Source organism: Hakea prostrata, chromosome 1, assembly GCF_041222555.1.
Source record: "Hakea prostrata isolate BN-2017 chromosome 1, UWA_Hpros_2, whole genome shotgun sequence".
NCBI lineage: Eukaryota > Viridiplantae > Streptophyta > Magnoliopsida > Proteales > Proteaceae > Hakea > Hakea prostrata.
In genome coordinates this window covers 63,683,190-63,693,807 of record NC_142600.1, presented here as the reverse complement: position 1 = coordinate 63,693,807, position 10,618 = coordinate 63,683,190, and the positions used below count along the sequence as shown (strand labels likewise).

Here is a 10,618-nt window from a genome sequence, read left to right as displayed (position 1 = left end):
TGTATTTTGTGACAAAAACCTAGACATACACAAAAAGAATATCACCTTGATAGGTAGAGAGTTATTGGTGAAGGCATGATTGGTGCATGAGAGAGAGAGACAGAGAGAGTAGAGAGAGAGAGAGAGAGAGAGAGAGAGAGACGAGAAAGACGAAGAGAGAGTTTACAAGGTTTGGTCAATGTGACCTGCATCCTCGGGATAATAGTTATTCTTTACTACTATATCTCTAAATTACATGATTACATATTTATAAATATGAGGGTCCTTGTTCACCACTAGTCTTGGACTCTCTCACTCCTCTTGTTTGGTTCGGCCTTCACTGTAGGGAGTCCTCTAGATTCGGCTAGAGTTGTAGGGAGTCTTCCAGAAATACCCTTAATTGGTTAAGGTGAACTGATGGCTAGGGTGACTGTTGGTTCTTCTATAATTTTTTGTGTATTGTCAGAAATATCCTTAAGAGTTATGAAGGGAGATCTTCTAGTTCAGTAGATATCTTTTGTTTGCTTGGATACATATAGGGGCGCATGTGTCAAACCACATTAAGTCTTTATATTTTGCAGCTATTTGCCTAATTAAAAAGCATTTATTCTCAATACCTTTTACCCAGTAAAGCAAATTAATAGAGACCAGAGTTTCCATGTATATATACTTGTAGTACTTTGAATGCATATATATAGAGAGAGAGGTTTTTCTTTGAATCGTACTGGGTTGAGTATATTAGCATCTCTATGTTGGTGTTGAACCTTTGCATTTTTTCAAAGTTATGTGATTAATCTCAAAGAGAGAGCTTATATATAATAGAAAGGTGTTGGTCTTTGCCAACTTAACCCATTTCCTTGTCATTGTTTCGTTAACCTTACTCATAATTAAGAAAAGGATTTCAGGTTTCCATAGGAAAATAAGAATTTATTGAATACATGCAGCCGTCCATTACCCAAAAAAAACACATATAGTAAAAGGTTTTCAGGTCTCCGTAGGAAAATAAGAATTTATTGAATACATATAGCCGTTCATTACCTCCGCAAAAAATAAAGAAGAAGAAGAAGAGACATGTAGCCGTTTAGGAGGTTGACAGCCTTCTTCCGTTTCTTTCTTAATTTGTTGGTACTACAAAAATTTCCTCCTATATAACTTCTCTATGTAACGACCCAACTCATTCAACTTTCCATTACACTTTCACCATGACTGAGTACTCTGTTCTGTTGCTCGGACTTATGACGTTGGCACACTTTAGTGTAAGAAAAATGATATTTTTCATCAACTATTTCTTCAACTCTTGTTGTTGTTCTTTCTTGTTTAGTTTTCTTATTTGCATGTTGTGTTTTCTCATAAAATTGTAGGGTTCTCAAGCTGAAAATGCCTTCTTACAGTACTGGAAAGAGCATATTAGTCTTCCACACCCTCCAGATTGGTTACTTGCAAAGGCTTCTTTGTTGAGCCCCCATCAAGTGGCAGTGTATTTGAAACTTTTAGAAAAGCAAGAATTAGCTTCCCACCTGCATTCATTTTGTAAACAGGCCAATATTGCTTGTTCAACAAATGCAATTATGAAGCATATAACTAACAACACAACCTTGCCACCAATAGCTCCATGGAATGAAGCTAAAGTGAAATATGATTTTCCAAATGAAACACCACTTTCAGTTGCTAGACAAGGGGGATTGCCATATTTCCGTGTATCGATGGTGAAGGAGGGAAATTTCATGCCCATCCCTGACCTAAGGGACCCAGTGTCATATAAATCATTCATGCCACGATTGCTAGCATCAAAAATCCCATTTTCCTTTAGTAGGATTGAGGAGTTCAAAAAGCTTTTTGGTGTGGTAGATGAATCAAACATGGATGAATACATTCAAGACACTCTCAAGTTATGTGAGAAACGCCCCATTCAAGGTGAGAAAATCACATGTGTGACTTCTGCAGAGGATCTTATTGATTTTGTTGTCGAGGAATTAGGACGCTATGTACGTTTATGGAGTACAGAAAGTGTCGAAGGATCTTATGAGAATGTTACAATTGGAGCTGTGAAACTCATATATAGCAATCTTTATGAACCACCTGCTTTATGTCATAGCCAGCCATTTCCATTTCAAGTTTATTATTGCCATGTCTTAAAGAACGTGAAATTATATGTAGTTGAAATACACTCTCAAAAGAAAGTTAATCATGTGATCATGGCATGCCACTATGACACATCAACTTGGAATCCAAATCATCTTTCTTTTAAGTTGCTAGGTTTTGGTCCAGGCCAAATCGAAGTCTGCCATTGGATAAATGAGAATGGAATTATCTGGACAAAGAATATAGAATGAGAAGCAATATATTTGGTTTTCTTCCAGTTTTCTTATTGTATGCAATGCAAAGAATAAATTATAATATGTTTTTAGATTGCTTACTATGTCTTTCTCTCTCTCTCTCTCTTTATTTTTTTTATACTGGTTTTTTTCAATACTGAAAATGAAATGTTGTTCGCAAGAACCCATGACCTCTTCACCGAAAAGTATGGATTTTACCACTCAACCAACTCTGCTTTGGCAAAATTACTATTTCTTGCGATTCTCAATTATTTTGTAGAGTCCAATTATCCAGTCATGTGACATCTTTATGTTGCTGGCTTAATTTTCCTTGGATAAAATTGTCAAAACGATGTATAACAGCATCAACAAACTTAGCCTTTCCTCAACTTGATAAGATTTGATTCATAGATTTGATTAATGAAACTGAATTTTTAAAAAGGAAAAAAGAAAATGGAAAAGTGGAAGATGAAAGTAGGGGGAAACAAGCACATCCCAGCAAGCCATCTGAAAATTTCAACTAAATGGGATTTGCAAGATGGAGCTCTTACCCTTCAGCTGGCTCATCCAAGTTCATTTACTTGGTACGGACACAGAGAACTTATAGTCTTCAAAACTTCTTTTATATATGGTCAGTTTAGGTATTTTGCTAATTCATTTAGTTTCTTCAATCACAATAATATCACTCTTCCTTTGCATATCTTGTTTCTCTGTTAAATATGATCAACCATACGATCTCAAATGACTTTCTTGAATCTTCTCAAACTTTTTCATGCCTAAATTTTAATACCAATTCTAATTATAATTAACTTCTTCTCTAGAAAATGTCCTTGCATGGTCATGCGCATCCATGACTTGAGAATCTGAAGTTTAATTCTTAAGAGTGGTAATTTGAATTGTTCCTCGAAGCACCCATATGGGAGGTTATTCTGACCTAAAAAATATACGGCTGAGATTCTCCATAAACTTCCAACTAGAATAACATTTCAAGGCATCAGTTCGTTAATGGATGTAATGCTGCTTTAGAAATTTTCTCTCTACCTTATTTGGGCAAGTTTGGGCTGTAAGAGGAAATTAATCTATAACCTATAATCTTATGAAAGAGAAAAGCCTTGTCGTTTAAGTCTAGATCCTCTACCTCGACGGGTAAAGTTCTTGCTTCTTTTTTTTTTGGAAGTAGTTTTCTTCTGAAAGATCGAACAGTACTCATGCAATAAAAAACCAGCACATTTGATTAGTTGTTTTAGCTCCACCATGATCCATCCCATTGCGTTGCTTGGATCAACTTGCAATGGCATACTTTAGAGTAAGAAAATCATGATTTCCCATATTTATCCATTCATTTTAACTTGATTATTGCTTGTTCACGTTTTATCTTTCTTATCTAGTTATCTGGTTGTTATTTCCTCTCCTTGATATTGTAGGGTTCCCTGGATGAAAGTGCCTTCATGAAATACTAGGAAAACCATATTGGTCTTCCATAACCCCACATTGGTTAGCTCCAAAGGCTTCTTCATGAAATCCTCAACAAAGGGCTGCATTTATTAAACTTACGGAGAAAAATGAATTAGGTTCCCACTTGCATTTATTCTATAAGCAGGCTAAGTTGCTTGCTCTATAAATGCAAATTTGAAGAACACAACTGATAGCACAACCTTGCCATGCACCAATAACCCCACGGGATGAAGCCAAGTTGAAATATAACTTTCCTAGTGAGATACCCCTTTTAGTTGCCGGCCAAGTGGGTTTGCCATATTTCTGCAAGTCTGTGGTAGAAGGCCGAACTTTCATACCGATCCCTGACTTAAGTGACCCATTATCATATGATGAATCATTTTTGCCTCAATCTCTAGCATCAAGAATCCCATTTTCCTTTGCCCATCTTGAGGAACTGAAGAAGACTATTAATTGTGGAAGATCAACCAGAATTAGATACATATATCCAAAGCACGCTCAAGATATGGGAGAAAAGTCTCATTCAAGGTGAGAAGAGAACTTAAGTGATTCCATAGAGGATCTTATTGGATTTTGTTGACAAATTAGTTCATTATGTGCACATATGGAGTATTGACAGTGTTGAAGGATCATATGAGAATGTAACAACTGGATTTCTGAAACTCATATATGGAAATCTTTATGAACCACCGGCCTTATGCCTAGCTTGCCATTCCCATTTCAAGTCTATTATTGTCATGTTATAGAAAAAGTAAAAGTATAAGTAGTTGATATACATGCTCGTAAAAAAGTGAATCAAGTGATCATGACATGCCACTAGGACACATCAACTTGTAATTCAGATCATCTTGCTTTTAAGTTGCTAGGTTTTGGCCAAGGCCAAATTGAAGTCTGCCATTGGATAAATGAGAATGGAATTGTTTGGACAAAGAGTACACAATGAGAACCATTCTACAATCTGATTATCTTCCAAGTCTCTTATTTGTATTACATATTACTGCTTATATGATATGGAGGATAAATAATAATTTGTTTTTAGCTTACTTATTCTGTCTTTAAAGTTTCAAATAATTTTGTAAGAAGTTTGATCGTTTGTTTTCTATTGATATAACGACTTGGAATATAAAGAAAATCCAGCATTTAGGAATCGTTTGCACAACAACAAACGTAGTTGGCAAAACAGAAATCTTAGAAAGATCCACATTTTGGTGGATTCATTCATTTGAGAGATGACTTTTATGGCTCATTTCACAGTGATGAATTGCAATTTTAGCTATTTCCTGATTCATGGAGGTTTCATTTTTGGTACTGTTTTCCCAGGTGGGGTGGGTGGAGTTTGGCTACTGGTGGGGATGCATAATCAATTTTCATGGGTTATGAGACCTACTTCTAGGTCTAGGACCCCTGCGGCCCTGCCCCATAAATGGTTTAAATTTGTCCATCTATAGAATAGTGAATATATGGGAAAGTATGATCACATTAGTTACTATAAATACAATTAGGGTATATATAAGATAAGATAAGGACATGTGTCTAAACACAAGACTCCATTACTGCCTCGGCCAGGTTTGGAGCACAAACCCTAAAAGTCTATCTTGGCAATGCCTTAGTGAACATATCAGCCAATTGATGCTGTGAGGGTACAAACCGATCGAGTAACAACATGTCCCAGTGCTACTTTTACTTGTACGAAGTGATAATCCAACTCAATATGTTTTCATATACCCATGAAAGATAAGATTCACTATCATATGTAAAGCACTCATATTGTCACAAAAGCGCATAATAGGCTGCTGTTGAGAGATGCCAATGTCATGCAACAAACAACTAAAACAAGTAAGGTCAGCTGTGATAGAAGCAAGAGCACAGTACTTTGCCTCTGTGCTTGAGCAAGAAACAGTGGGCTGCTTCTTAACACTCCAAGAAAGACAATTGGCACCCAAGAAGATGCAATACCCTATGATGGAGTGACTTGTCCCATAGTGACAATCATGCCCAATTAGTGTTAGAAAAACCATACAATTGAAAAGAACTTTCCCATCAAATGCAAAGACCATGATCCAAAGTCCCCTTAATGTACCAAAGGATACATTTGACAGAGGCAAAATCAGCCACTGTGGGGACATGCATAGACTAACAAACATAATTGATAGCAAATGACAAATTAGGCCATGTCATGGTCAAATAATGTAGTCCACCAACAATACTTTTTAACTCAATAACACCAGGAAAAGGCAGAGTATCACTTGTAAAAGAGACCCGAGATACCATGCGTGTATGAACTGGTTTAGGCTCATCCATATGAGCATGCTGAAGGAGATTGGTAGCATACTTGGTCTAAGAAGCAACCTCAATCCCAAGAAAATAATGCAAAGATCCCTAATCCCTTCATGGCAAATGTCCTACCCAAAGTCGTAATGAAGGAGTGAAGAAATGAAGCATCATTCCCTATGAGTACCATGTCATCAACATAAAGGAGAGTGGTACAATGCGACTATTATCTTGATACACATAAAGTGAAATATCAAACATGCTACAAACAAAATCAAACTCCACGAAAAACCTACTAAACCGATCAAACCATGCCCGTGGGGCCTGCCAAAAACCATAGAGAGACCGATGAAGCTTGCATGCTGCATGTGGCTGAGATGAGTCTACAAATCCAGGTGGTTGGTCATATCTGCCGGAATAGTCAACAACCCGTGAAGAAACACATTCTGCACATCAAGTTTCCGCAAATGCCATTGCAACACAAATTCTATGCTTAAAAACAAGTGAATTGACATAGGCTTGACCACAAAACTGAAGGTCTCAAAATAACCGATACCCACTTGTTGAGTAAAACCATGGGCTGTAGGATGGGTCTTTAAATGCTCCAAAGAACCATCAGCCTTTAACTTGGTCTTAAAAACCCATTCACATCCCACAACATTCATATCATTTATACGAGGGACTAATGTCCAAGTCTTAATTGATGGCCAAAGCATCCATATCTTCTTGCATAGTAGCACGCCAACAGGAATGGGAGTCTTAATGCTAGGTGGTTCAGAGGGTATAGAAGAAATAGTCAAAATAAACTTGGAATCTTAATCCTTGTCTCAACAGGGTAGCCATATGATGACTAGTAGAGGCACCTAAGATGGAGAAGCCAAACCCAAACCAAGAGAATTCGAGGCGACCACAATAGGAAGGACTAGCAACTGAAGTATCCAATACTCCAAAAGACGGACTCGCAAGAGAAACCACCAAGGTTTGAAATGTCGCCTACACAAGGGGTGTCGGTGGCTGTCGACACCACCGAAACCTTGAAATGTCAGTGACATTTTGCCGATGTTTAGTGGGGCGAGAGTTTGAGATTGAGAGAAGACGATTTAGATTGCAAAGAGCGGGAAAGAGATTAGAGGGTGGAGAGAGAGAGAGATCAGAGAGTGTGGCCATGTGGGAGAAGAATTGTAGCGGTGAGGGTGTGAGGCATGCAAAAGCAAAGAGGGTCAAGAGTAAAAATCAGCCACACAGAAGCAAAGAGGATTCTGGATTTTGGAAGCGCGCGAAGAAAACTAGAGAAAACAAAAAAGGGGATTTTCAAATGACTAGTGAGTTTTGTTACCCTCTCCATCACCAACTTGACTTTTGTGCTTACCCTAGATGAATGGAGAGAAGAGTAGAAGACCAGACGATTCAGTTCATCGAAAAATGGAAGAGCTGAGGCTTGTATTCCGTTGTTTTCTTCCTCTCTGCCAACATTCAACAGCACCAGCAGTGGTAGAACACAATAGCAGCGATAGAACTCATACCTCTGGCAGAGAAATCTTCGATTTTCGTTGACATTTTGCTAGGTTTGGCAAAAAATACTCAATTTTTCAGCAATTTTCCAGCAACATTTAGTACCTTTAATTTTGATTGCTGTTCTCGTATCGGACGTGGGCACCACAACAATACATCGCTGACCTAAAGTACCTTGGAAACAACCCCTTGAACACTGTTTGTAGCAGTAGAGCCCAAAACATTCACAGAGTCCAATCAAGAGTAACAGTCCACATTAGAATTACATCCCATAAAAGTATTCTGGCCCAATAAAGAATTTCAACTTTCTGAAAAACCAGAGACCACATTAGAAGTATTAGCAATAGGCCATCAGAAATAACACTAGAGGCATCATGTCCACCAAGCCCACTAGAAGTATTAGCACGAGGTATGCTTAAGTGTGTAGCTGCAACAGGCCCATCTGAACTCAAATCCGTAGCAGAGCAACCCAAAACTGAACTGTCCACAATTGAGCTAATAGAGTTAGAAATACCACCATTGGAAACATCATTTCCAGCTAGCAACAACAGAAATATCACCATTAAACCAAGGCCAAAGCTTAAGAAAAGGGGAAGGAGCAGGAACAACAGGAGGCTTAGAATCTGAATAATTAGTCCAACCCTCGGAGGAACAATAATCCAAAACAGAAGGAGCAAGTGAATCAAGCTTAAAAAGAAAAACAACCTCATCAATAACAACATCCTGAGAAATGTACACTCGCCCAGTGGGAATATGGAGACACCTATAGCCCTTATGATGATCACTATAGCCCAAAAAAAACACAAGCAAGAAAATGAGGATCAAAACTTAGTAGAAGCATAGGACCGAAGACATGGAAAACAAGCAGAAAATTGATGACCAAGTCGCTGATTTCAAGTGTCTTCAGAAGCAGCAACATTTCGAGTAGAAAAGAAAGCCATACCAGATGAATTCGAAACCTCAGAAGCATCATCAAAGACATAGAAACCCCTTTTATTACTCCCCGATGCTAGTATCCTGAGATTGGTTGGATCCTTATTAATAAAACCAGAGTTTGTAAACTCAGAAATACAACCAAGATCTCTGGTAAGCTTACCGAAACACAACCAGAGCCAACATGTCTTATAGGCAAAACAGTACCATCACCAACCATTATAGAAGAGACACCTTTCAATGGAACTACAGAAGAGAGATTACCTGGAGAATCTGTGACATGATCAGTTGCCCCTGAATAAGGATGCCAATCAGGTTCATGAACAAAATTGAGACGAAGCGCAGTTAATGTGTTACGAACCTAGTATATGGGTGTCGTGAATAAATCTCCCTAGAACCGGTTCACGCTGGTCTGAACGGAGTCAACCAACAATATGGACCAATTGAGGGGCCAACCCAAGGGTCACACGAGATCTAATCCTGACCATCAAGATCCGATTCACTTAATCGACGATTATCAGTGGTTAATTTGAGTCAACAGGAAAAGTCTATAAATAAGATCTTGACATATGAAAGAGGTAAGACATTCAAATTCATTCATTAGAACATGCACTTTTCCCGCTAATATACATTCAAGTTCTCCAGAAGCTCCCAGAGAGCTTTGCAACCCTAATTCTCAACCATCACTGACTTGACCGTCGGAGACAGAGTGCTGATTCAGCTGATCGGCTCCATTTCTAACAATCTTTCTTTCACCTTGTAGGAGAGTGCGAGTTCCAATCGGATCGAACCAGATTTGAAAGGTTTGGTGCAAGATTCTTGGTTTACACGGCAAAATCTGCACCAACATTTGGCGCCGTTTGTAGGAAAAACTTTCAGAATAAAAGCTATGGCTCAGTCGCTTGAGCAAGGAGAGATAATGCCGGTGAATGAGATAACAGAAACTAGCCAAAGAGAGTTGAGAAAAAACAATCGAAAAAGAAAAACGAGAGAAGTAGTAACACTACCACCAGCTCCGGCGATGCTCACTTGTCAGAAACAAAGAGTCCTAGACGATCATTCACCTCATCACCTCAGAGTTCATAATAGACAAGAAAAACAACTTGCGGAAGCTCTTGCTATGACTTCACAACCTGGATTTGATCCAAATCAAATCTTAGCTAAAAAATGGAGAATCATACATAGAATCTGATGAGGTCCTATATTTGGCAAAACGAAATTCCAAACACAATGAGAATTCCAGTCTCGGCAAACATCATAACTCCTCTTTCTTGAGTTGACGCGATCTTTGACCAAAATCCTTGGAGGCAAGAGTTGAGTCAGAAAAGGTCAAATCTCGAGATGGTCGTGGAGAAAGTTCAGATCTAGATTTCAATCCACTTGAGCTTGAAGATCAAGTTTCAATTGAAAATGATAAAAAAGATCAACCAAGCCAAAGTAGGAGGAGTAAAATTCCAGGAAGCCGAAGAGATCGAAAAGAAAGAGAGAAAGTCAATTAACAGTTATTCTGAAGTCCATGGATCTAAAATCAGAAAAAGATTATGTATCCTGAATGACCATATCGAACGGTTGACAAATAAGGAAAATGAGGAAAATGTGGAGGAATCTATGGATCAAAATCCGTTTTCAAAAGAAGTGATGATAGCACCGTTGCTGCACAATTTTTAACTCCCAATGTTCACGATGTATGATGAAAGCACAATCCATTGGAGCATCCTGCTCAACTTAACTCAATCATGATGCTCGCAGGAGAATCAGAATCTCTGAAGTGTCGATCATTTCCTTCATCTCTGAAAGGTCCTGCAACAACTTGGTTTTTCAGCCTACAACCAAATTCATTCGGAAATTTTAGAGATTTGACAAGAGTTTTCTTGTCAAGATTTCAGAGTAGTATGAAAAGCAGTAAGACGGTGGATAATCTGGCAGCAATTCATCAAAAGCCGGGAGAATCAGTACGTAACTATATGAAGAGATTCAATCAAGAATCAATTCAAATAAAAAAATCTCAATGAGGTAGTGGCCTATCACGCGATGTTCAGAGGATTGATTGACGATCATCTATTGGAGTTTCTGATAATGAACAAGTCGGGAAATATCGCAGAATTGACATCACGATGTAATCAATGTGCAAACATAAAGGATATTCTGCAGGC

The 10,618-nt window shown here is 38.3% G+C and overlaps 1 protein-coding gene across 1 annotated transcript; it reads left to right on the top strand.

Moving 5' to 3' along the window:
- The first annotated feature begins 1,181 nt into the window (after window positions 1-1,181).
- On the top strand, window positions 1,182-2,312 carry LOC149029375 (polygalacturonase-1 non-catalytic subunit beta-like). Its single transcript, XM_089143212.1, has 2 exons — window positions 1,182-1,235; window positions 1,341-2,312. Exons 1-2 carry the CDS (start codon window positions 1,182-1,184, stop codon window positions 2,310-2,312), a joined length of 1,026 nt encoding a protein of 341 aa, XP_088999338.1.
- Window positions 2,313-10,618: the final 8,306 nt, after the last annotated feature.

Bases quoted from the DNA above. Each gene is read 5' to 3' on its own strand.
- LOC149029375 (XM_089143212.1), top strand. From the start codon at position 1,182: ATGACTGAGTACTCTGTTCTGTTGCTCGGACTTATGACGTTGGCACAC. The intron at 1,236-1,340 runs GTAAGAAAAATG...ATAAAATTGTAG, and splicing joins TGACGTTGGCACACTTTAGT to GGTTCTCAAGCTGAAAATGC.